Below are 27,468 nucleotides of genomic sequence, written 5' to 3' on the forward strand. Positions count from 1 at the left end.
GGGGTAGTTCAATTATGTTGCTGGGAGAGCTCTCTCCCACAGGAACGCTGTGCCTGGCTCACAGCTTGGTGTCACTCCAGGGCAAGTGGGTGCCTCTAAGTGGAACCTGGCTGCCAACTAGGTTCCCTGGTCCCTAGTAGGAGCCCTGCTGTTGCATAGGCTCTCAGCTCCCTGCTCCCCACTCCAAGATGGGCTACCACCCAGGCGCCCAGCTCTAAGCCAAGCTGCTGCCAGAGAGCTGGGAGCGCAGGGCAGCAGTCTGGGTTGGAGCTGGAAGAAAACTACAGTGACACAGACATTAAGGCTGCGTCTACACGTGCACGCTACTTCGAAGTAGCGGCAGTAACTTCGAAATAGCGCCCGTCACGTCTACACGTGTTGGGCGCTATTTCGAAGTTGAAATCGACGTTAGGCGGCGAGACGTCGAAGTCGCTAACCCCATGAGCTGATGGGAATAGCGCCCTACTTCGACGTTCAACATCGAAGTAGGGACGTGTAGACGATCCGCGTCCCGCAACATCGAAATAGCGGGGTCCTCCATGGCGGCCATCAGCTGGGGGGTTGAGAGATACTCTCTCTCCAGCCCTTGCGGGGCTCTGTGGTCACCGTGGGCAGCAGCCCTTAGCCGAGGGCTTCTGGCTGCTGCTGCTGCAGCTGGGGGTCCGTGCTGCATATACAGGGTCTGCAACTAGTTGTTGGCTCTGTGTATCTTGCACTGTTTAATGAAAGTGTGTCTGGGAGGGGCCCTTTAAGGGAGCGACTTGCTGTTGAGTCCGCCCCGTGACCCTGTCTGCAGCTGTGCCTGGCTCCCTTATTTCGATGTGTGCTACTTTGCCGTGTAGATGTTCCCTCGCTGTGCCTATTTCGATGTTGGGCTGAGCAACGTCGAAGTTGAACATCGACGTTGCCAGCCCTGGAGGACGTGTAGACGTTATTCATCGAAATAGACTATTTCGATGTCACAACATCGAAATAATCTATTTCGATGTTGGCTGCATGTGTAGACGTAGCCTAAGGGTGCAATACATCCCTAAAGCTATGTCAAGCACACTTGTTGCACACGGAAGTCAGGCCAACTAGGCTGATATTTTCCAGACCCCAAAACTGGGGGAAGGGGTTGTGTGAGGAAGGGAGGGGCAAATTTTGTAAAACTCCACTGGTCCCCTTTCTAGTCATCTCCCTGTGCAAGACAGAGTCCCTCACGGCTCTTACTCTAAAAGACGGTTCTTTAGTTTCAGCTGTAGATGTTCATGATTTGGTCCCTGTTGCCTACCAAGGTAAAGATAAAATGAATAAGAGTGGCAGAGTTGGGATTTTTTTAGTGTGTGTATGTGTATACATCTGTATCTACACATACACCCATTACACAATGGTTCAACGTTGACTTCAGGCCTGAACATTATGAATACAAAGTAAAAGTCTGACTCACCCAAGAAAGTGATTTCCTAGTATTATATGCAGTGAGTTTTGGGATTTGAAACAAAACACCGTTTAGATACACTTAAGGCCTGATCCAGCGCTCGTTAACTCAATGACAAAATTCCCACTGACTCAAGTGGAAGAGCTGGGCCTCCAACATGAGCAAGCAACTGTGTATTGAGTTACCTTGTAAGGGATAACATTCACCAACATGGCCATCATCAGGGTGTAATTCCACCGAGGGATTCCAGTGTCATCGTAGGCCATGAGAGAGTAAAGATCAAATGGTTTATTAAGCGGAGATGGAATTTCAGCCTTCCTTCAGTATCCACAGGGAGAATGCGATTCTCCTCTAACACTGCTGTAAATCAGGAGTCAATTGGGGTTACACAGGTGTAAACGTAGTGAAAGGCTAATCAGGGCCTTTAGGCTCTCTCGGGAGCACAAGGGAAACAGGGACTATGTCCCCATCCACGGCTTACCCAGAAACAGTCCAGCCAGAGCTACTCTGTACTTCAGTCAGCCTTGCACTCTCCAGTCCCAGGAGACTGGTGATGCCTGCCCCCTCCACAACCACATTGGGGCAAGAGCTCCCCAGCCTTCTTCCACTATTTCTATATAGCAGTGATTCCCAAACTTTTTGGCATCACACTCCTCTTTTGATTTTTGAGAAACCCTCACGCCCTTCCCACCTCTTTTTTACCACAGGCCAGCCACCCCAGCCACCTGTGAGCTGCTTGCCCGAGCCCTCCTCTCCCCCAAAGCCAGGCACCCCCATACCTTAATCTAACCTTATCCTCCCCTCCCCCCAAATCCACACTTACTCTTCTTTGCAGGAGGCAGCCTTCACCGGCTGCCTGGTTTTTACAGCTGCTGCACTAGGTCGCCCACATGAAATGGCAGGGGCTCAGAGCTGGAAGCAAGGGCCGGCTTTTTCTTTGGGTGGGGGAATCACTAGGGAGGGACAGACTGGGTTGCCTCATGCCCGCCCCCCCCGGAATTTCTTCACATACCCCCAGTTTGGGAAATCATGCTATGCAGGATGAGAAATAATTTAACACAAGAGAGGGAAATGAATTAGGAGTTGGATGCTCAGTTCCCATTAATGGAAGATCTCGGCCCCATTCTCACTTTTATTTATTTCTGTCTTCTGTCCTCTCACTTTCTGGATGCAGTACTTACAGTAAGAGCATAACAGTTAGGTAAAACACATGGTGCATTCACCAGCAAAGGCAGTCCAAATAAAACTTTCAAGTTTAGCTCCAGGTCTCTTTCCTCAGAGTTGAATTTAAAGGGTTTATTAAACAGAAGGTGCGAAACGCTCAGAGTATAAAATGCTTTGGCTTTGTCTAGTCTAGCATTTTTGCCAGCAAAACTTTTGTTGGCCAGAGGTGTGAAAAATCTCCCTCTGACTGACGTAAGTTTCACTGACAAATAAAACAGTGTGGACAGCGCTATGTCACTGGGAGATGCTCTCCTACTGACACAGCTATTGCTGCTCAGTGGAGGGTAGTTTAATTATGCTGGCAGGAGAGCTCTGCTACAGAGACCTTACAGGTACAGCTATGCCTCTGTAAGGTTCTAAGTGTAGACACAGCCTCAGGGACAGAGACCTTGCTGCTTTCGGCAAAACAGAAAGGCAGTGAATGCTTCCTGTGACAACATTCCTGCCCCTGCCTACCAAAACTATATTTGGCTTCCTGTAGGTCATGTTTATTCCTAATTATGTGCCCAGAGATGACAGCTCCCAGTTTTAAAGAGGCAGAATAGGTATTCTGGGATGCACACATGCCCCCAAAGTTCAGGGGTCTGTCACACTCTAGTTTCTGAACATGAAAATATTGGGTCTCTCTCACTACTTTGATAATTTTTTAAACTTCTGCTCTAAGGGATAACATCAAGGCCTTTGGCTCAATATTTATGCTTCATAAAGGAATCAGTGGAAAGGTTTTCATGATTTAAAAGTCATTAACATAAATGAAAACAGATTTTGGGGTGTGGCTTTTTGGGAAGATGTCAGGTTTATTTGACCCACACATCTGCAGAGAACCAGAACCTGAAACTGACTAGAATTAAAAGTGAAACTGACTATAGCCCATTTCCATTGCCCAAAGAGAGTGAAATCCAGACACCGTGGAAACAGCATGAATAGGGAGAAAATCTGATTAATATTATTTCAATTTGAATAACCAGATGTATGATTAGTAATACAGTGAAAGCATTTATTTTTTCTTTTGCTCTGTTCAATATGTTTTTTGCCTCATGGCAGGAATATTGAAACCAACAACTGGCACATCAGCCATATCACTTCACAGTCTCTTTTTTTTTAATGAGAACAAGTACAAGTCCATGATTCCCCACCCAACAAATCTGTGCAGGCAATCCCTTACCACTGCCGAGTCTGGTGGAAGTCAATGATGTCACAAGGATTTTCCATGTCATGGTCCCAGACTTTCAACTTTCCCTTGTCATCTACACTTATGGGAAGATGGATGCCCTGGCCATCAATCTTCTGGGATTCGATTTAGCACACCTAGTCGTGACGCACTAAATCAAACTGTCAGGGCTCTGGTACTCCTGGCAGTCATGAGGAGTATGGGAAGTCACCAGGAGAAACACTGTGTAGATGGTGGCAAAAATCGATGTTAGATAAGTTCACTCCAGCTATGCAATTCTCAGACCTAGATTTGCATATTTAAAGTCGATTTTACTTCCTAGTGTAGATCTGGCCTTACAGTATGGACATCAGGTCTCATTTCTGTGCCTCTACACTACTGTTTCTACCACAGCAATAATATCATTCCTGTTATTCTGGGATAACAAGGTAATAAATGCATACAGATGCTGATACTTTAAATTAGATAAAACAGATTACAAGGTAGAATCTCTTTATCAGTTTTGAATGGAGGCCTAACACATGCCTCATACAACAACAGCATAATCTTTTTAGTTCTGTATTCTAGACCACTGCTAATACAGCCTTGTACTGAGCTTGCTTATTATAACACTTCTGTGTACTGGGCTGGACTGTATCAAAGATTTCCTGACATTAACCCTACACGTTATTTTTTGGATCAGTGTGCTGCTCCATTTGGAACACATTCACTAACACGACTTTTTGCTCCCAGTGTAATTGTTATCCTTATTCTTCATATGTTTAATATTTTGAATAAGCCTCTAAAACCTTGGACAGACACTGCAAAGAACAAAAGTAAAACAAATAACGAGCTAATGATGCAGTTGTCGACATTACATTTACTACTTAGTGCAACGCTCCCAAGCCCCAGTATTCAAAAATGTGAGTCAAGCCCCCTAAAATTGTGAGAATGGATTAAAAATCAAATTTTTTTTCAAATACATTTTGGGTTCATTTTGTCTTCTGGTTTCTGAGCCTCTAGGATGCACTCAGGTCTCATTTTCAAGCTTTTCTCCATAACCTTAAGGGCATATGAATCTAAGAAATCCAATGAATTTTTACTCTAAGAGTGGGTACTTAGTTCTTCTGTCAGTTATATGGGTGCATCTCCACTGGGACATAGGCCCCCTACTGTCTTTATTTCAGATGCCAATGGAAATTGGGAGCCTATGTACCTTCTTGACTTTGGGCCAAAGTGCCTAAGTCCCTTTTGAAATTGGGACATGGCTCCTACATCACGTAGACACTTGAAATATTACTTGTTGTCTTTGAACTGAGAGAACAGAATAGCCCATTCTTTCTTTAGTCAACATCCCTCAGGGCTTGATGCATTTTCTTCTGCATCATCATCTGCGGCACTCAATCACATGAGGGGATGCATCATATTAATCAAAGGCACTTGTGATCAGACATGCTCAGCCACACATCGCCTGACTACTTTATTTGCCTGCATCTCACAGACTGACCAGGTCATAGACGCTGCACTGAATTTGGAAGAACATTTTAATTCTCAACCTTAATGTGTCTTCATTTAATTTTATTTTGCCAGCACAATCTACACATAGACATCAACAGGAGTGATTTCTCAGATGCAGAACTATGACAGTAGCATTTATACTTATTACCAATATTATTTTATCACCACAGGGCTTTGGGATCTGGAGCATGAGTGAAGGTGGAAGGCATAAACCACTTTACTACCTAAGCAAAGTTTTTTGGATGGTTGTTTTTTTTCCAGACACTGGACAGGTTGTGGCAAAGAGAACATTCACAAGCTTAAAGTCAGGTACATCCTTAAGTACCTTGATGAACCAGACATGAGGCCCTGATTCAGAAAAGCAGACCTCTATGAGAAAAGCATTTAAGTATGTGCTTTACGCATTTTTTGGACACCAGCCTTCACATGCACAGTGATGTGTGTGCTTCAGTGTTATGTGGCTCATTTTTTGGAAGAAACACTATCAACCTTCCTCTATGAAGATGTCCAAGTAAGTCAATTGCAGATAAGTCAACTCTAGCTACACAATTGCTGTAGCTAGAACTGTGAATCTACAATCAACTTACCTGCCTAGGGTAAAACAGGCCTCCATGTATATCTATATAGATTTTTCCTCTGAATTTCTAATCACAATGAAAAAAAACCTCACACCTGGGCTAGTCTCAAAGAAACATTTAGCAAAGGGGTGTACATACTGTCATGAAACAGTCAGCTGAAAGAGAAACAGGAAGAGAGAGAGAGAGAGAGAAGAACAAGGAAGCAGAAAGGGAAATGTTAAATCGCCAGGGTGAGAATGGGGAGACGTAGCTAGAGCAGAAATATTAGAGGAGCTGAGGATAACATGTGGGAGCCATGTGTTCAGCAGCTCTGTGTTAGTCTGTCTCTAGCCCAGAAGAAAAACAACAATTACAAGGCAGTGTCAGGAGCATGAAAGGAGTCAAGGCAGCTGGAGATCATAGGTGAAAGAGGAGCGAGTGTGGATAAGAACGGACAGCTAAGTGCTGGGGAAGGGGAAGCCTGGGGGAGGAGAGGCAGAGGAGCAGTCTAACACAAGAGAGGAGGTTGAGAGTGTTTTTGATGGGGGCTTTTAATTTGTGCTAGAAGAAGCATACTTTGATTGTGTGCTTGGAGAGCCAGGTACCTACAGTACACCCTGGGAGTACTGTATCCTGTAGCAACATTATGGAATATTTCTGTAAATAGACATTTAGATCCATGGGTTATCCAAATGCATATTTATGAACTCTAGGCCAAACAGAATAAATACACATCCAATATAGAGGGTTTTCAGATGGGCTGTTATTGACTTTACATGCCGTCATGACATTAATGAAGTGACTAGAATTTATCAGGTATAGTAAATATGCCTGTTGAAAGTTTTATGGAAGTGTATATATAGAAAAATTTTAAAGTACATGCTGTTTACCCACCAGACTGGATTGACTTCCTCTGAGCTATTCTGGTCTATTCTGCAAATATGTGTGTTAAAAGTCCTTATGAAAAGTAGTTACTGTGTACGTTCAAAATACACTTTCCAAAGCTAAATACCTCCAGTTACAACATTATTGGTTTCTAACTACCAAAAGTGACTGGATCATGTCACAGAGTAATTGGATGCCAAATTTTATTTTGCAACTCAAACCTGTTTTTCAACTATACTGGTGGGAAAAAATGTGTCTTAATCTTTTAGTGCAAACTTCTGTTCTGAGTTACTCATATCCATGCAGTCACAGTGCAGTCAAACGGTCGCACAGTATGACTTCGCACAGAGTCTGTTTTGTCAATTCATCTTTACAAAACTTAAATAGTTCTTTTAAAGTCAACTTGCACAAAGAAAAAAATTAGTTAATGGCCAGCTGCTGGCCATCACATGTCAATTTAGTCTATAGCAAATGTTCACAACTTGTTCCAGCTCCTGAGAAAGAGAACTTTTGGTGAAATATTGACACAGCAGTCCAAGTAAAACTGCTGTAATTAGAAGGGTTATATTAAGTGTTCTGCTTGGAAATTAAAAGTCAAACTCCCATGGCCCTCTTTCTCCTCAAAAGCTGGCCAATACATATGATAGAAACTGATTATGTGAATATACAAAAACAGTAGGGAGAAACTAAAGAACTCAGTTTGTGACAATGGATCAGCAGGTTAGCTGATGGAATCTACTAGGCGGCTAAACAACCAGAAAGAAAAATGAAGGCATGGATATGAGGTTAAGATCATTTAGACTGTCAATAAAACTAGGAAGTGGTTTAAAACAGAAAAAGTATGTGATCAACTGTGTTATGAAAGGGCATCAAACACCAGTAAAGATGCTGCTGCTCATTAATTATTATTATTATTACTATTATTATTATTAGAATGCTCAGAGGCACCTCTCAAAATTGGGGCCCCCCCACGTTAAACAAAACTCCAATGCTTATGTACATTTTCCTTTTACATAAGAGCTGTCCTATTGACTTTGATGTGACTGCCCAGGCATTTGAAGTTAAACACATGCATAAGTATTTGCATGATCGGGGCCATAGAGATTGATAGTCCCTGTCTTGAAGATCATTATGCTAAATAAATTTATTTTACAATGCCAAAGAATCAAATCCTTCCATGGGATGGAAATTAATACAGGTTTCTGCAACCATCTCTGAGCGCACACTAACACAATCAGCAGTAATTTAGGGCTAGACCCTATATTACAATTAATGGAAGTTTTTCCACTGACCCGACCAGGATCCAGATCGAACCCGTGCTCCTAAGCAAATCTCTCCTGCTGTAGGTTTTTTTTTTTCCTTTTTCTTAACCTTAGGACTCAAACACCCACCAATCCCTATGCAGTTGCATACTCTCTCTCCTTTCCTTGCAAGCAAACAGTACAAAGGCTTAGGGACAAGAATATTTATTGCACTGAATCACCTCTTGCAACCGTTACAGAGTGGTAATGACAGAAAAGTTAGGTCCTAAATGCTAAAGAGGTAACTGATGATTAAGGGTGCTGTGTACCCAACAACTCCCACAGAAGTATTGCAATGGGAGTTGCTGATTGCTTAGTGCATTTAAAAACTGGGGTCAATATCCTGTAAGCTTAGATGCTCAGACACTACAGGGATGAGGGCAGTATAAGAACCTAAATAGAACAGAATAGAATAGAAAGGCAAATGCCTAAAATTAGCCTTCTAAAGCCATAGTTAGGCTCCTAAATATGTTGTCTGATTTTCGGAAGTGATAAACCTAAACGGAACAATTGTTATGGCACTTTTGGTAAATACTATTGCAGCGGCAGTCTGAAGTCTGGTGGAGCAGCTCATGGAAAACAACCGCTGCTGTCATCTAGGTCTTTTTCTCCAAGGCTAATTATTCTAATAAGAAAGAAAAAAAAAACTTAAGCAGGAAAATAATAGAACATGCTCCCCTGTGGGGTTCAGCTCAATGCTTTAGAGTGATGCCCTGGATTCTCATAAGCCTCGTCCCCCCCAGTCTAACATGCGTCCCGTGAATGCCCATGCATGGGATGGGGAGCTGAGCTGGAATTAACCTTTACTCACTTATTACACAAGCTATTGCTTCCACAAAATTAAAGATTAATAAATCTAATAATTTGATTATGTGAATGTGGAAAATCAGTAGGGAGAAACTAAAGAACTCAGTTTAAAGAACTAAAGAACTAATAAGTCTAATAAAAGATTTTTTTCCACCCTGTGTTTACCTCCCCATTTGCACTGTCGGGCCAAGTCAACCGTGATCATGAAGGCACATGTGGCTGGGTGACACGCAGCGTAGTCTTGCTTGCTTAGAAAGGTCCTCGCTCAGTGCTGACTGAGAAGAATGGAAAGATTCTTTGACTTCAGTAGGTGCTGGATCAGATCCCAAGGGCACTCTGCACAATGCCATGCAGCAGACACAACTTCGTCGCATCCTTCTGCAGCTGGCCCCCAAACAGGCCTGTCTCAAAGAGCATTTCCAAAGGGGGGTTTCTGCTGGGGAATAATTTGTATTCAGGAGCACCACAGAAATTAACAGCATGCTCTTAACAAGGTGACAGATATGCAGCAGACAGGGTGCCGTGCATTCAGTAAACTCGCTTCTTTATACCACTGTTGCCATGACTATAAGAAAGTGATTCTCTCATTGTTTACTATGGACTCTTGATAAGTCATTACCACTCTGACCAGAGTTTTGCCTCCAGTCACACTTCTGAAGAAAGAAACCACAGATGCAATTAACATTCAGTTCAAGACAATCCTATTCTCAGCCTTCTTCTGAAGTGGATTGCATCGCCCAGCCAGGAATGAAAATAAATATGCATCACAAGAGTCTCCTCACTGTTACTTGTTTACTTTCTGCATGTTTGCTTAGCACACTGGGTAAACTCCATGCAAAATAACTGTTGTAACAAGATTCTGAGCAATAAATAATTTACAGCAAAAGCACCAGTGCTATATACTCAACAGTCAGGAGTAACCCCATGACAACAAAACAGCGTGCACATAATGGACGGAAATGACACTGGGAAAAAGTTCAGTTTGAAAACTCCAAGAGATTATAAACAGTGGTGTTTTTTTTTAATTATGCAGAATCCCTTGCCAGTGTCCTATAAAGAGACAAGCATGTAACCCACCGCAATGTAAGTTAGATCTGAACCCCTGCCCACTCCACTGCTGAAGGAGCCTCTGTATAAAGGGACAGCCTCTTATGACTACATGAGTGAGTTCCAGGAGCGTATGGCAATACAGCACATAACCTCTTCGGTTCAGTATGACACTGGGGAGCAATAGTTATCAAAGGCAGAAAAGGGCTCTTACTTGCAAAATTTTACTTACATTCCCTGCAGGCATATAGGGCACAGCACACAAAGCAAAGAAACGATTACTGGGGCCTGGACTGGGAGTGAGGAAATCTGAGCTCTTTTCCCAATTTTGCCATTGATCCTCTGTCTGACCATGAGCAAAACACTTCACCCCTTTGCGCTTGTGCGTCTTCTCCAATCATTTGCCCGTCTTTTAGATTTCTTCACAGGGACTGTCTCCATACCTGCAGGAACTAGGAGTGCTGCAGCATCCCTGGGTTTTACATAGGGCCCAACCGCTGGCTCTGGGCTGGAGGCATAACTCCCTGGCCTGGGACTCAGGTCCCAGCCCCTGGCACCACACCCCACACTCCAGCTCCATGCCTGGGGCCCTGCTCCCAGCCCCATGCTCAGCACGCCACTCCCAGATTCAGCTCCCAGCTCTGCTCCTCGGCTGCTGGCCCTGAACCTGGTGCACCACACCTGATGCTCCTCTCTCAGTTCCACACCAAAGTCCTCATGTCTGGAACTCTGGTCGCCAGCCCTGCACCAGGGGCTCTGCGCCTGGGCCACCAGCCCCACCTCTCGCTGCTGGGGCCCAGGGGCTCAGGCTCTGCTCCCAGGCGCTTGTGACTGGGGTTATACTTCTGGTCCCATACCTATACACAACTACGGCCCCAGCCTTTGCCCCCTTACCTCTGTGTGGATTCTCCCTCTCCCCCTGGAAACAGGGATTAGGAGGCTGGCTTTCCCTACCACTACTGAAAGCATTACTGCCACTGAACGTCTCTCACTATGTATTTGTACAGTGCCTGCCACAACATGGCTTCAAATTTGGTTGAGGAATCTGACCAGCGCTTTAATAAATAATTACAATGCCAGTATTGGCTGGGCTGGCACATTCAGGCATGCAGCATATCACCATGTTTTGTGACAAAAGAGAGAAGACAATGCAAACCCTCTGTAATGGTTTATTTGCTGGTCGAGTATCTTATTGGTTTCGACAAACATCAGGTAGGTTTCTCCTTTGCAGCCGGTGTATTCTTTGTTGTTGTTATTTTGTTTAGTTTCCATTGCAGGTAGATTGTGTGATCCCACTAGACTTTTGAACTGCACATTGCCATTTGTACCAGTTCGCCCAGGCCCCTATCCCACCTATGGCAGTTTCTTTGACACACCGATCCTACCTGGAGCCGCTGCTAAGCAGTATGCCAGACAGGAGTGATACTAGTTAAATGACACGGGGCACAGGCATAAGAGTGGGTGAGCTCAACAGAGACCAAACCATTAGACAGTCAGAGTTCTTTTGGTGGTTGTTGCGTGTTTTAAACAAATCTATTTCTCAAGTAATTGTTATATTTTATTGTTTACTGTTTATTTACTTTTCAAATAATTTCTCCAAAGATGGCTCCTAGCTACAGCAGCCACTAATCTGCCCAGGCTGGAACCACACAACGTTCATAGCAGGCAGCATGCGCTGTGTGCAACAGTGACTGGGGGTGGGGGGTGGGGGGCTCTTGCACTGTCTTGTCTGAACAGCAGCTGCCAGGGATATGCTCCTGGTTCCACTCCAGCTGTCTGTCACCAGTGAGCACAAGTGCTAAGGTAGCCAACTTGAGTAAGAAAATAATCAGCGACCAAACATCCGATAAGACGACAACCATGCAACAAAACACACTGCAAATATACACAACAACCTACAGACTTCCAGGTGGCAACACTCCTACCTCTCTAAAAGAGAGGGACAGTTACAGTCAACTCTTACGATTGCATTGTGAGTCTTGCAATAGTTGATGCTTTGCAAAAAGCCTCAGCTCCTGGAATCATGTGATCATGTCAGATTCTCAGCTTTCCAGATTTGTTTTTAAATAAGTTTGTAGCACTCATGGCCACAGAGAAAAGCTTGAAAAATTGACTGGAATGAATCATGATGGCGCAGAAAACAAGTAAGTAAAAAGAAACCAATTTTTATTCTATGAAAAACTAATGATTTTTAAGCCAGTCTCATAATTATTAGCAGCCTGAAATGATTTTTGGACATTGGAGTTGATGATACTTCAGGTACAGCAGACTGTAATAATAAAATACCTCGTTTCTATACAGCCCCTTTCAGATCTCAGAGTATTTTACAAAAAAGGTCCCTGTCATTAGCCTCACTATACAAATGGTGAAACTAACGTGAAAAAGCTGATGTGACTTATCCCAGCATGGTTTAGTGCAGGGGTCAGCAACCAAAATAGCAAGAAGAGCCTGTATTTTTTTGTTTGTTTTTTGTTTGTTTGTTTTTTGCTGAATTTGGTAAAAAAATCAATAATTCAAGAGCCACAATGCATGTGAATACAAGACGGTTCTTAATAAATAATGTCAAACCATACTTTTTGTAACACCTATTTTACGACCAGCGCATATAACAATTTGTAATGATACATGTTTACTGCAGGACATTCACAAACTTTTTACATATTCTATTTCCTCACACTTTACATGTGTGTGCTTGTACCACTGTCTTCCTGACTTTTATTCCCAAACCTACTTTAATTCTGCCAATTTTACTTACTGTTTAATTTCAGTTTTCACATGTGTTGCCCTTCACAGCAGGAACGCCACAAGCTTCCTCTTCCTTTTCTAAATCAAGACTGTATTAACAGCGTGACCAAAACACGGCTACACTATCAGATCCCGAAGTGCACTGCTCATATTAAAAGGGAAGTTGTCCAACATTTTGAGATCACATGCCGGTTGCTATTAGATTTGAGTTATTCATTGTTGGACTTTTAGATGTTCACCGTTTATTGGAAATAATCGGGAGGGGTTTTATTTTATTTATTTATTTATTTTGCAATTAGAGTGTTGAGAGCCACAAAGAACTCCTTAAAGAGCCATATGAGGCTCCAGACCTTCAGGCTGCAGACTCCTGGGCTAGAGGATCGAGTGCTAAATTGGGTCTGAGGCAAAATGACTTCTAGTCCCAGAATTGGGGAATTGTCCACATTTTGTCCTTTGCATAGTGTTCCAACTTACATAATAGTTATTACTATCAATTAGACTTAATTAATTATCCCCATGTCAGCTCTCCAATGGCAAATGAGAAGCCTTCTTTCCCCTGGTAAGTGTGGGGGAATAAATCCCCACTGGATGCTTTCATTTACAATAAAACCAGCCTATATGGTTGCTAAAACTAAAAAGTGGGCCAAATATCAATTAATACAATCTGATTTTTCTGCATCTGCAGCTCAAACAGATGCCTCACTCATTGCCCTGGCTCCTGTAGGCAGCAGCAGAAAAGCGAGATGGGTAAGGCCCCTACTATTTCACTGTACCTCCTATGAATTCTTTAGAAAGCAATATGCCGTCCAGAGTCACATCAGCATCATCCTGCTGCTTTTGGCAAAGCTATGTCAGGCACCCACCCCCTCTCCTTCTGCACAGTGGCCACATGGGTGGAGGGTGGATAGAGACTCCTGACTTCCATGGAAATTTAATGTGCTCCACTGAAATTACTCTAAAAAACCTATCATATTGAACCAAGGCCTATTTAATCATCTTATAATTTTATCACACAACTGATGGAGATCCCACCTTTATATTTGTCTTTGGCTAGTTAGTTTAATCCTCTGGCTAGTAGGTGTTTAGCAGTTTTTTAATGTCCTGATTGTAAACTCTAGTACAACTGCAGACCATGAATAAATCTTCTTTTGTACTTACACAGGCAGTCTTCCTTTGGGGAGGTGGTGGGGTAGAGAAAAGAATTTTAAGGTTGTTAAAAAATAATAATGCCAAGTTAAGTCAAGGTTTCAGAGAAGCTGCTCGTGACTCACAGAAGCACAGTCACCCTTTGGAGAGTTCAGACTTCCCCACAGAGAGATGTATATGTTCGCTGGAGTCACAGAGGAAACAGAAGCCTTACCACATTCCTTGGGTAGCACACACCCTGGATCTGTAGAGGAACAGGCCATATGTAAACCATGCAGTGAAATACAGCATCAGGGCGAATGGATGCTCACTAACCAAATCTTTTGGCTTGGCGGATTTGTCAGGACAAGTCATATTTGAAATCTGTTTTGCTTCTTGATAACTACAGAAGCCTGTGGGTGTAAACAGCAAGTTAAACTACTGAAAAATGGAGGGGAATTCCATGGACAATTATCCAATGGTGTCAAGGCTTCAAAGGAAGCAGGTGCTTTGGCTGTGAAACTAGAACTGAACAAACCTGGCCAAGCATCTCAACACGAAGATACTTAACACGTGTCACTTAGTCAGCGTTGAATTAAAAAAAATACTTTATAAGGCTCCTGAGGGCTTCTCTAGAGCTTTGTACGGAGAATAATTATATAGCCAAAGGAGATTAAGATAAAAATGCACCAAAATCCAATCTAACCTCCAGTTCCCTACCAGCCAAAGGTCTCTCAACAGTGACTCAAAGACTTTCTACCCACACAGCAATGAGAACAGATGCGTTTCTGATTCAGATACGTAAACCTTCCTTACCAGCACACAGCTGTGGCACACTGCAGAACACACAGAGCAGACAGTGCTTCTCCCACTAATGTAAAACCTTCAATCCAAATTTTGTGGTGTGAAGATGCCATCTTGCTTGGAACAACAGATCCCCCTGTGCACAGGACTGTACCACCACTCCAGCTCTTGTACACTAGAATTCCACAGCAACGATCCTTCCTGCAGCTCCCATTGCCCAAGAACAGTGACCTGTAGCCACCGGGTGCTGCAGGCCTCTAGGCGTGTGGACGCTCAGGTCAACAAACCATCTGACAGGCCCCCAATGGCCAATCCTGACAAGTGTGGCCCAGGGGCTGGAGGTTCCCCACTCCCAATTTAAAACATGAATCTACCCTGAAAAGCGACTTTATAGCTGGTATTGGCAGGGTGAGGGCTTACTGGTTACTGTCTCTTTGTGATTTCCAGAATAACCAGCTACAATAAAACTTCCGAAAGTTAAATCCAGCACTCCCAATGCAATCCCAATTGTGCCCTCAGCAAAACTGTGCAAACCTTTGTCTAGTCAGAGGCTTGCACAAGTGTGCCTGACTAGAACCCAGTGAACTAGAAGGGATAGACTACAGCTCCCTCTGTTAGCTATGAGCCCACCATGGAGCTGTGAACCGGGCAAAGCTTTTCTCTTTTTCTTCATTTTCACTTACAGGAGCAGACGGGATACCCAGGGAGAAGGCGTGTGGCACAAATTGCCATTTTCACCCAGTCACTTTCCAAAGTGCAGAAAATAACAAAACCAAAATCCACCTGCAGTTCTCCCCTAGCTGAGAGGAGGAGTGAACGTAGGGAAGAATCACATGTCCCAGATAAAAGTCGCATTGCTTAGCAGGCTTGTGTGATGGTCATCGTATAAAAATCTGAAGAGAATACTAATGTCTTTGAGAGGAAATCTTGACAAGCCCCAATGCGTGGTACTCAGTCGACACTGGAAAAACAAGGAGATGAATCAGCGCTGCTTGGATTAGAACCTGAAGTTCCAGAGTCTCCAGGTATTGCAAATCTACTGTTCAGACCACTGGAAAATGCCCTCTGGCATGTAACTGGAACAGGTATGTAATTAAAACCAGACCAGGCCGGTTGTTACAGTTCACGCTGGGAAGAGTCAGTTCTTTAGGAAAAGATGGCTGTACACAGACAGTATAATAAGGTCCCCTAACACTCTCCTAGACAGGGAATTTATCACTCGGTCACAGACAATCATAGAGGTTCAGCCAACAAGTCTGGTCTTTATTGTCCGGTTAGAAAATATTGCTGGAAAAATGCTTACTATGAATACAGTGGAGCTGTTGATTCAATAGAAGATAGAAGAAAAGCACATGTAAGGATACAGCATTTTTCAACAGATAAACCACAGGCTAGATCGGGGTAGCCCAATATCGAACTGCGGGCCAGATCCAGTCCACCAGTGTTAGTCCTTGGCAGACCCATGCCTCTAGATTTACCTGCACCTCTGCAGGAATTGGGTGATTGCTGCTCTTGTTGGCTGCAAATTGCCATTCGCAGCCAATCAGTGCGGCAGGAAGTGGTGTCCCAGTCTGCGCTGCTTCCTGTCACTCCCATTGGCTGTGTACAGCGAGCCGCGATCACCTGATACCTGTGAAGGTGCAAGTAAATAAAGTGGCGGGGGTGTCCCTCTCCCACAGACTAACCCTGGTGGGCTGCTGCTTTTTCATTGCCTGCCTCTGGGTGGGATGCAACTAGTTGTTCTGGTGAGATTCGACTTTTGCTCCTCCCCCTCCCCCCCGGCTTGAGCATTACTGCTTGGCTAATGGTAATTATTTTACTCCATTTTCTCAGTGTATTAAAGAGCAATTAAATACATTTGGTCGTTTTAATTGTATTAAAATTTAATAGTATTTCAACCCCCCCCCCACGGCAATCCAGAGTACCCTGGCTTCCACTGAACTCGAGATATATCCCTACTACAGTACAGGTTGAACCTCTCTAGTTCAGCATCCTCGTGACCTGACCAGTGCCAGAGGAAATAATTGGCCCAACCACAAGAGGTCAATATTGTCTAGCACATTACCAACTCTTCCACTGCTTACTGGGCTCTTAGAAGACATTTGGGGTAAATTACAGCTAAATAACAGCACAGAAGCCTGAGAGCCAGGACTGGTGGTTGTAAACAAAGTTTATGGGACTATGGGAAACTTGGCTACAGCCATGCTAAGTGGTCATTCAACTAACTAAAATTATGCCAGATTACAGATGTTGCCAGATGAGAGAGTTCTGGATTAGAGTGGTTCAACCTACAGTAAGCTTTGGTCTGATGTGCAATCAGTAAGTATCAGCAATATTAATACAAGCCTGAAGCTAAAGTTATTGTTCATCTTTACTAATTACAGACTATGTCTGTTCCTTTACATGTCACTTCCGATATAGAAGACCTGCATCTCTTATACCATCACTGTGATTCTGTTTTCTAATGACACATACATGCACAGACACAGAGCCAATACTCAGAAATGAAACCTGTAAGCTAGATCAGGTATTTCTAATTTCAGTGGAGGTCCACAAACTTCGCACTCACTTTACATGGTAGACGATATTTACCCCTCACTATTCATTACACATTGCTAGTTGCATTCTTGAGATGCATGACACTTTCACAGTACCGTTTATTTAGTCTCCAAGGTGCTTTGACATCTGGATTTGTCACATCAGGGACTCTTATCATGTATTGTGATAGAATGTGTTTAACTTGTGTCAAACCAGACATACAACTCAGTTGACACCTATCTTATGTGCTAAGTACTTGATTTTGTATTCTGGGCAATAGTGCCTTACAGAGGGCCTGATCCTGTGAATCAACTACTCAATCAACAGCTCCATTATATTCATATTAAGTATATGTGGCATTTTTATGGCTTTAGTACAGTGATCCAGAAGCAATGGACACATGGAAAACTACTCTGAAACAAGGAGACTGTGTGAGTCTTGCACAGGGCTGAGAGTCAGGATGCTGCTCTCCTGTCTCCACAATGCCACCGATGTGCCCTGGGACCTTGGGCAAGTCCCTTTATCTGTCTGAAGCATAGTTGCTTCATTACTGAACAGGGAGATAACTATTCTCCCTTGCTGCTGTTAACTGTTGTAGCAATTCATTATTGGTTGTAGTCAAAATCTGCATTATTAGTGATACTGTACTGCCTAGGGACCCTGCTGAGAGCAGAGTCCCGTTGTGCTAGGTGCTGTATGGACACAGAGTAAGAGATGGGCCTTGCTCCAAACAGCCAGCAGTGTAAAGAGGTTGGTAGTGGGGGGAAGGAATTAAGCTCAATGGAGACAGGCAAGGCAACTGGTAGAAGTCAGGGAGTATGGATAGATTAGGAATAAAGAGACAGAGCTATTGAGGGATTTTCCCCATAGCCACGCAGGAAGTCTATGGCAGAGTCAAGAGTCAAACCAGACCTGCTGATTCTTACTCCACTGCCTCACCCACAAAACAATCTTTCCCACGAAAGCTTATGCCCCAAAATATCTGTTAGTCTATAAGGTGCCATAGGACTTCTTGTTGTTTTTGAAGATACAGACTAACTCGGCTACCTCTCTGATATAAAGCTCCTCAGTGATTTAGGACCACGCGTCCTCCTACGGACGGTCAAGCGGACTTGACCGCCAAAGTCACTTGGGTGCTTTTGAAAATGCCACTCAGCAACATTCCAGTGTTCTTGCATTTTAACCATGTCAGCCTACGCTCAGGGGTGAAAGTAACTGAAGCTTCTTACAGACCGGGGAGGGGTGCTTGGGGTAGGGGGGTGGTGCAGGAGGCTCTGAGCCTGCTCAGGATTCGGGAATAACGGCAGAGGGCTGAGGGTGTGAGGGCTTAGGGGAGAGAGGTTTGGAGGGCAGGACTAAGGACGGGGTAAGGGGGCTCAGGGCTGGGTGGTGGTGTGTCAGAGCTGGGGGTGTAGGGGAGAGTGTGGGGGCAGTGAGGACAGCAGGAGGGCTGCAGCTGCACACACCAGGTCACTTGGGTTGCTGAATTTTCAGGGAGTGAGGTGAGACACCCCGCTCGAAGAATCCTCTGCCCCTCCACTGGCCACAGGGAGAGAGAGGCAGGAGCACAGGCGAGGGGAAGAACCCTCAGATCCTGGGACTCATGGCTGCAGCCTCCCCCCACCCGAAGAGGGGTCTAGCCACTGAGGCAGGCCTGGATGGGGGTGTGGGGTGTACTCCCCCAGCCAGCCCCTTTCACCTGCCTGGCTACCTGCTTCTTAGCAAGGCAACCTGCAGGAGAGCTCAGGGAGCCAGGCGGGGAGCAGCTTCAACCCAGCTCTGTATTGGGTCCCCTGGTGGCCCTGGGCCCACAGGCACAGCATATTCTGCATGCCCTTAGTTGCATCAGATCCTGGCTCAGGTGCAGGCAGAAGTTCTATACTGAGGGCTGAGCCCCCAGGAGGAATTATACCTGTCTCAGGCTTTGTCTACACTGAGGGTGGCTAAACCAGTGTAAGTGCACCCTTGCAAGCGCCCAGTGATTTGTACCAGTGCAATGTTTTCACAGCTCACATGGGTGTACTAGGCCTGCGTTAGGAGTGTGACTCAGTGCAAAGAACTCTGTTCACCTAACGCCTTAGCTAGAGCTCCTTTGGGAGATGGTGGGGCTACACTTCAGAGCAGTAGGAGAGGAGGGTGTTCACTGGTATCAACCATCACACTCTGATGTGGGACAGGCCCTCGCCCTTTCATGCAGGGAGCGCTCGTTGGGTGTCTAATGGGAGCAGGACTTGTTCTCCACAGTCCTGCAATAGCTGGAAACCAGAGGGCCCACGTAGGCCATGTCTACACTTACAGGCTTAGAGCGGCACAGCTCTCCCGTCGCCATAATTAAAGCAGCTCAATGAATGGCGGTAGCTCAGTCTGCAGGACAGCATCTCCCACTGACATCGTGCTGAACACAAGCACTTATGCCGCCAAAAATTACTCAGCTCAGGGGTTTTATTGTTTTTTTTTTCGCATCCCTGAGCAACAAAAGGTGTGCTGAGCCAATGCCAGTGTATACATAGCCTTATTCTCTGGCTCTTAATTTTGCCCTGTATTTTGAGAACAAAAGAATTCAATTGAGCAATTCAGAACCACTACAGTAGAACCTAGCATCAGCCAGCTAAACCCAGGCTTGTGAATTCAATCCTCGAGGGGGCCATTTAGGAATCTGGGGCAGGTAGATTAAAAAAAAAGTGGGGGGGGAATGGTGCTTGGTCACGCCAAAAGGTCAGGGGACTGGACCCAATGACTTCCTGAGGTCCTTCCAGCTCTATGATATGATGTGTAACCTCAGAGTTATGAACTGACCAACCACACACCAAACTTGGAACAGGAAGTATGCAAACAGGCAGCAGCAGAGAGAGAGGGGAAACAAGGAAATACAGTACAGTAGTGTGTTAAACGTAAACTACCGAAAAAATAAAGGGAAAGCTGTATTTGTCTTCTACCTAGTAAAGATTCAAAGCTGTATTAGGTCAATGTTCAGTTGTAAAGTTCTGACAGAACAACCACAATGTTTTGTTCATATAAGAATATTTCAGAATTACAACCAGCCTCCAGTCCTGAGGTGTTCATAGGAATTCTGCTGCACTTGGTATGTGATGTTTGACCCTTTGAAATGTACAATCCCATATGCAGGGGGGCAGGCGCGAAAGGGGTTGAATACCTGAAATAATGTTCCAAGGAGAAATTGCATAGGCAGCGGGTCATGTAGGCAAGGGAAGGCATTGCCTCCCAAAAATTGCCTGCACTCCTCATCCCTGGCAAGGCTGGGGCCACGGCGTGGCATCCCCAGCCCTCAGGTGGCCAGAAAAGATCGGGCTGGGGTTCCATTGGGGGCGGGGCCTTCAGGGGCAGGACCTCAGGGGGAGAGGGGAGGCCTAAGGCTGGCCTTCCCTAGCTGGGCCTTGAGCAATTGGTAAGGAGAATATGTACCATATGTCCTTTATGCATAATAATAATTTAGAACTGGGGAGTTACTGTGTTCCTTAATTAGCTAGTCCCCCCAAGGAAGCAAATGAACCATAAGGAATGTCTGTGTAGTGTAAAGTAGGAGAATCAGCAGTATACTGTGGCACTACTAAACCAAAGCTGCTTCATGAGCCAGAACTCTTTCAGAACCACAATTTGGTTTAACATTCAAGCATAATTCTCAGGGAAGTCATCACCACATTAGGAGGCTGGCATGCAAAAACTAGTGTGAGCATTTCAAATCCCTCTCTTCTCAGAGGCTCACAAGTTTAGTGCCACCCTGGAGGCAATTTTGAGCTGACTGGGGAGCATAAGAAATTGAAGCTAAGTACAGCAAAAAAGCATATGGATGACATTTAATGCTGTTCCACAAACAAGGATAAAGCCTTCTCCACTCAAAAGAAGAAAATCAAAGTATTTTCTCCAGTCTCGTTTTGTTTGCATTCACAGCACTGTCAAACAGCTGCCTGCAGTCATTTCATAATAATTGCCACCACTAGTTGAAAATCACACTGGCCTGTTCACTGAAATTAGAAAGTGAAGCTTTTAGGAATGCACAAAATTACACAAAAGCCTTTTATCGTGTTAAAGATAAATGCAAAGCATTTAATTAACGCTCGCTGAAAAAATAAGATAATGGCCTACTTGACTGTGATGGGAAATGCAGAGATTTTATCTGAACGCCCGATCAGGTCTGAGCATCTAAACTCCCTTTGGACACAATGTTATCACATTCATGCTTACATCGTCATCCTCACTGCAATGCTGAATAATCTAGACCCAAATTTAGATCATCCACTGATTGCAGTGAATACCAGTGTAACATGAGAGAAACAACAGTGCTGATCCCTTTTTAAATAAATTAAGTATTAAAATAGGCTAGTGTGTGTGTATGCATTTACTAAACTGTTTTCAGTCATTCAAATAACAAGTCATCAATGTCATTCTTTGTGTGTTTTGCTGGAATCTTGGTTCAGAGGAAAGTCAGCACAGTACATGCACAAGAGCAAGGCACACAGATTCCTCATACAAAGAACACTATGTGAGACTTTCCTCCTTTGGACCTAATACACCTACACTTTCCAATTTGAGAAGATCAACATGTCTTTTCATCATGCCAGAGCCTTATTGTGCAACTTTGCACCATAAAACTCGTGCACCTTAAAACTCGTGCAACTTTGCACCATAAAATTGTGGTCTATAATAACAGTAAATAAATGCTTTCTAGGTCAAGTTCAGACTTTAGACACAGTTGTTAGCTATGAAGTACTGCTGTATTTAAGTTGATCTTCAGAATGTAAAGCTAATCTATACACACACACACACACATATCTTTTTTTAGGGTCTATCTGTACATTATATAAATACTGACAGAGAGCAAGAGCAATAAACTATTGCTCAGACTTAGAATCGTTCTTGTGATTGTCTGAAGCCCTGGGCAATATTTTAAAATACACCAGTGATCATTTGGCCCACTAGGAATATTTGTAAGGCTGTTTTTGTCCTCTGACCAAATAAATGTTCATTTTAACCTTTTCGATTTTATTTTAACTACACTCATCCCTCGCTATACGAGCACAATTGGTTTCCAACTTTCTGCTCGTAGGCAGAAACTTGTAAGACGGACGTTAAATTCCTATTAAATTACATGTTAAAGTCTCTGGTTCCTAGGGCTCCTAACTTGGGGAAGGAGTGGCAGCAGGTGGCGCTGCTTTTGAAACGTGAGTGAACCTTGGGTTGGAAAGGGTTAAAGGCTGGGGGTGGTTTGGGGCTGTGAGCAGGAGGGAGGGTTAAAATCTGGTGGGGGGGGGGGGTTCAGGCTGCCGCAGTTTGGGGCTGGCGGGGGGATCTGGATGCTGGCGTTACAGGCGGCAGGGAGGGGGTTGGTCTGGCTGCGGGTCTGCAGGGGTTACAGGCGGCAGCAGGGGGGTCTGGCCGTGGTGGGAGGAGTCTGGCCGCGGGGCCACAGGGCTTACAGGACACAATGGGGGCTGGCTGTGGGGCTGGCAAGGGTATGGGGCTGTGGGGCTGTGGGACGTACAGGTGGCCATGGGGTCAGGCTGCAGGGCCCACAGCGGGGTCAGGCTTCAGAGCCGCCGGGTGTACAAGCAGCAGGGGGGTTCAGGCTGTGGGGCTGGTAAAGGGGTCTGGCTACCGCAATTTAGGGCTGCGGGGGGGGGGTGTCAAGTGGTGGGGTGGCCGCAGGGCCAGCAGGGGCGTCGGGCTGCCACTGTTTGGGGCTGCGGGTCCAGCGGCGGGGTCAGGCTGCGGGGCCACAGGGAGTACAGGCAGCAGTGGGGTGTCAGGGTGTGGGGCCAGCAGGGGGTCAGGCTGCAGCAGGTTGGGGCTGCGGGGCTGGCAGGGGGGTCAAACTAGGGGGACTGGAGCTGTGGGGAGGGGAGCAAGGCTTGTATGAGCAAGGGAGGGCTCTAACAGCAGATGTATAATGGCATCAAGGATTCCTTCTGTCTGTGGAACTCTGACCAGTAATGCCAGCTTGGAAGGCAAAGTCACATGTTAACGTTGGGTCAAATGCATGCCTATAAACTGATTACAATGGTTCAGAAATCCAAAAATCCAATCCATCTAGATCCTGCATACAGCCCTGATCCTGCAAAGACTCAAAAGCACGCCGAATTTGCCCATGTCAGAGACTGTTTATCTGGGGAAAGTTAAGAATGTGAGCAAGTGTTTGCAGGGTTGAGGTCAACAGCCTGATCCTGCAGCAACAAATCATTGGGAATTTTGCCACCGACTTCAGTGAGCGCAGGCTCAAGTCAAGACCTATGTATGCCCGCATGTGTAAAAAGATAAGAATTGCCAGACTGGAACAAAACAATGATCCATTTAGAATGGCATTCTGTTTCCACGAAGGGCTTCGGAAGAAGGTCAAAATGTGCCTGGACCCACCTCTATAGGACTCTGCATAGCCAGTGATATTTTACATTGTATTTTGACACTTTAGAAACACTTGTGTAACTTGTCAAGCCAACAAAGTCTCTTTCAATTGCACTGAAATCAATTCCACATGTATGTATGCAGGAAAACATGCTGGCTTGTTGTTTTTTTTTACTGCTATGTCATTGTATTAGGGATGTTAATGGTTACAGTTACCTGGAATGGGCTGGACCATCTCCATGCCCAACATGGGCATGGGCTTGTGCCACCCCTGCAGAGCTGCTGTGGGCAGAGGTGCTCCAGACCAGCCAGAACAGTCCCTGTCCACAGCAGCCAGTAGGATGGGGAGGCAGCTGAACTGGCCGCTTCAGCCCACCCTTCCGTGGACAGGGCCTGTTCCAACCAGGCTAGAGTACCCCCAGCTGCAGTGCACCACAGACTAGGGCTGCTCTGCCCATCAGAATGACCCTGCCCACAGGACACTAGGGCACTCCAGCCCCACTCTCCAGTGCACCACATGGGGGTGACAAGTTTCGGGAGCTGGGAGGGGGCAGGAAAGGCAGCTGGGGAGGCTGCTTCAGCCCAGGCTGCCTATCATTTAACCAGTTAACCAATTAAACAGGATTTTGCATCCCTACTCTGCATATATATATTCTCATCAGCTTTGGAAGATCCTACTTGCCCATTTATACCAGGCCAGTTCTTTCCCCATAGACAAAAAATTAAATCACGGATGAATGCATTTTGTGCCTGGGATAGCATATGTTTAAGGCCATCACGAAGGGCTGAGGTATATGCACAGTACACACAGCATGCTGGGGACATCACAGACATGTATCATCACAGCAAGCAACAAAGTTCCTTCGCAGGAAACAAGTTGTGATAAGCATGCTGGCAGCTTTCACCCTGAGAGACACGTTGATTTGCACATGTACGTGTCAACACAGGGACACATCTCAGGTTCCCACACGTCTCACAAGTGACCAGACACCCTGCACCAATGCATTTGCTGCCCTGATCCCCTGCACTGGCGGGATCCAGTGCTCATGTCCCATGCATTTGCACACTCCATGGTAGCAGCACCAGCGCTTAGGTCCACACACCTCTGCCTATGGCCCTGAGTATCTAGGGGTTCTACATCAGTAGCACCCATTGCTCATGCCCCACACCAATGTCATGCAGTATCCACATCCCATGCTCATAAGGCCCCATATGTGCTATTCTAGTGGTGCACAATGCCCCATACCCTATACCAGAGACATCTATTCCTATTGCCCTGTGCTGGTGGTGCCCCATCCCCAATGTCAGAGACAGCCAGTGCCCAACACCTCCTACCAGTGGATCCCAGTTCCCAACATCCAACACTGGTGACACCTGATACCTCCCATTGGTGGAACCTACTATCCCGCCCCAGACACTCAGTGCGCCCCGCGGGAGGGCACCTGGTATCCACCTCCTGACACCAGTGGCGCCAGGTACTCACACATCCTGCACCTGTGGCCCCTCACTCCAGCTGGCCCAGTGTCTCTGCCCCTCCCCCCCCGCCGCGCCCCGTCTGCCCACCCCGGGGCGAACCGCCTGCAGGGGCGCTGCGAGCCGGGTGTGACTCACCGCAATGAGGGCCGAGTGCCGCTGCCCCCCTTCGGACGCTGAGCCCGCCGGCGGCTGGTCCCCGTTGATCCCACTGCTGCCCCCAGCAGCGCCGTTGCTGAGCAGCTGCGGGTGATAGTCCGGTGGCGCGGCAGGGGGAGCCGGCCCGGCGCCGCCCGCCGCCTTGCTGTGCTTGCCGCTCTTCCTGGCCCCCTGGCCGTGCTGCACCAGGCTCAGCAGCTGCAGGGTGCTCTCCCGCTCGCGGTCCGAGCTCTCCGCCCGGCCCCGCTCGTAGCGTCCCTCGCAGCTCTGGTGGTGCTGGCGGCAGACGGCGATGCGGGCTCGCAGCCGCTCCACGATGGCGCTGTGCACCCGGGGGCCCACCGAGCCGCCTCCCAGGAGACCGGCCCCGAGATCCGGGGCCTGCGGGGGAGCCGTGTCCCCCATCCCGCCGGCCACGCCGCTGCTCCGCCCGGGTAGCGCCCGCGAGGCTGCCCCTGACGCCGCCGAGCCGCGCTCTCACTGCCACATGGATGGGGACGGCGAGGGAGGGACGAGCTGGCCGGCGGGAGCGGGGATCCCGAGCCCAGGCAGTGCCGGATCCCGCTCAGCCCCCCGCCCCCGCCCCTTAGCGGGCGGGCGTGACAGCTCGGCAGGAGTTTGCCGGGACGGGGCTGACCCGCGAGGGATTCGCCACCATAGACTCAGAGGCGCTGGGCGGTGCGCGTCCCCAGCCCGCCGCGGAGCACTGGGAGGAGGGAGGTTGGAACCGGGGAGGAGGCGACGGGCGGGTGGGTGCACACAGCCAAACAGCCCCGGCGGGGTGCGGGGGGGGGGGTAAAGAGTAATAACCCGCTCTACCCCCAGCCCCTGCCTTCAAATCCAGCCCCCGCAGCAGCCGGACTTGGCAGCGGCAGGGATCGGTACCGGGGGGGGGTTGTCTCCCAAGGAGGGGAGCGCAGCCTGGGGCGCAGCAACGCCGAGACTTTCCCCGGGTTTGTTTTCTAACGGGGGGAGAGAGATAAGCCTCCGATGAACGTGCCGTGAAAGGGGCGGGCGGAGGAGGGGGTTCGGCTGAGTTCAGCCTTTGTGCTGCCTCGTCTCTTCCTCGCTCCCGCCGCTCTGGGCTCGTCTTGTCTCATGACCGGCCCCGACGGCCTGCCTGCGGCTCACGCGCCAGCGGCGCTCGGGCAAAGAGCGGGAGTGCCCGCTCCGTGCCAGGGTCAACGGGGGACCTGCGGCCCCTGCTTTGCTCTCGGTCACTCCAGCCGCTGTGTCAAATGCATGGAGCGAGTCTCGCCCCTCGGCAACACACACAAGCTCAGGAGGGACGCGAACGTTACGTCTCGCGCCTGGTCCCGGGGCCGCCACTTTTCACTCCCCGCTCGGACAGTTTCACGCGCGGGCTCGAGGGACGCACCAGGACACGCGCCCGCAGCCGCAGCTCTCTTCGGAGCAGTCACAAACGATAGTGAAACTTACAAACTTCCAGCCTCGCGCCGGCAGAGCGAGCCGCCGCTTTTCCTCTGTGGGGGTGGGGGGTGGTGGTGGTGGTGCGTTATCCCGCCCCCAAACGGTGGGTTGGGGTGGTTGTGGTACGAGTATCAGCGACGACTTGGTTGGATTCCCCCACTCGATGATTGAAAAGTGCCTTGTAACATCCCTTTCTCTGGCTGGTGTGCTGCTAGCTGGTTTGCCGATAGTGTCTCTCTGCACGGGGGTTACGGGTACACAAGCTTTCATTGTGCTCGGGTAAGGCAGAGCAGCGGCGGCGGCGAAGGTGTCTTGGGAAGCCCTACTGGGAGGCCGGTGCCACTGCAGGAAGGAATAATAGGCACGGAGAAGGCAAAAGAGAAACACGAAGCCTCCAAGCGGCAGAGGAGGTGAATGAAAAAAGAAAAAGAGGAGCTGGGATCACAGTGATTTAATTGCATGGATGGAAGCCAAGAAAATCCCTTTTGCCATCCCCAGGTCTATAAACTACCGCTTCTCTGTCTCTGGCTGTCCAATAACTTCCCTTATTCCTAGGGAATGCATTCATCCTTCTGTACACAATGTTACTGCTTAGACACCTGCCCCAGAATTTAGTCCTTGGTGGAATTACCAGTTTCACCAATAAATCACAGCTATAAGCTGTAAGACTATGTCTACACAACAGCACTCTGTCAACAGAAATTACCGTCGGCATACAGCTACAGACAGAACTGTCAACAGATTGTGGCCACGCACAAAAGTGGATTGATCTGTTGATTCGCTCTGTCGACAGAGAGCAGCCGGCCTGCCTAGCTAATCAGATGCACCCCAGACAAGGCTGTGCCCTGTCCCGGAAACCTTGTCTGTCAGCAAACCGACCCTCCCTCCCCCATTCCTACCACTTTTTTGTCAACAGATTGTCAAGAA

At 47.1% G+C, this 27,468-nt stretch overlaps 1 protein-coding gene across 1 annotated transcript in view; it reads right to left on the reverse strand.

Annotated features, from left to right (window-relative positions):
* The window catches only part of MAML2 (mastermind like transcriptional coactivator 2), a 315,731-nt gene extending 289,903 nt beyond the window's left edge, over positions 1-25,828 (reverse strand). The window contains exon 1 of the mRNA XM_074984399.1: positions 25,090-25,828. Coding sequence (XP_074840500.1) covers positions 25,090-25,515 — 426 coding nt within the window. The 5' untranslated portion in view covers positions 25,516-25,828. The remainder of the gene's footprint in view (positions 1-25,089) is intronic.
* Positions 25,829-27,468: the final 1,640 nt, after the last annotated feature.

The sequence above is a fragment of the Carettochelys insculpta genome, chromosome 1 (genome assembly GCF_033958435.1).
Source record: "Carettochelys insculpta isolate YL-2023 chromosome 1, ASM3395843v1, whole genome shotgun sequence".
Taxonomy (NCBI): Eukaryota; Metazoa; Chordata; order Testudines; family Carettochelyidae; genus Carettochelys; species Carettochelys insculpta.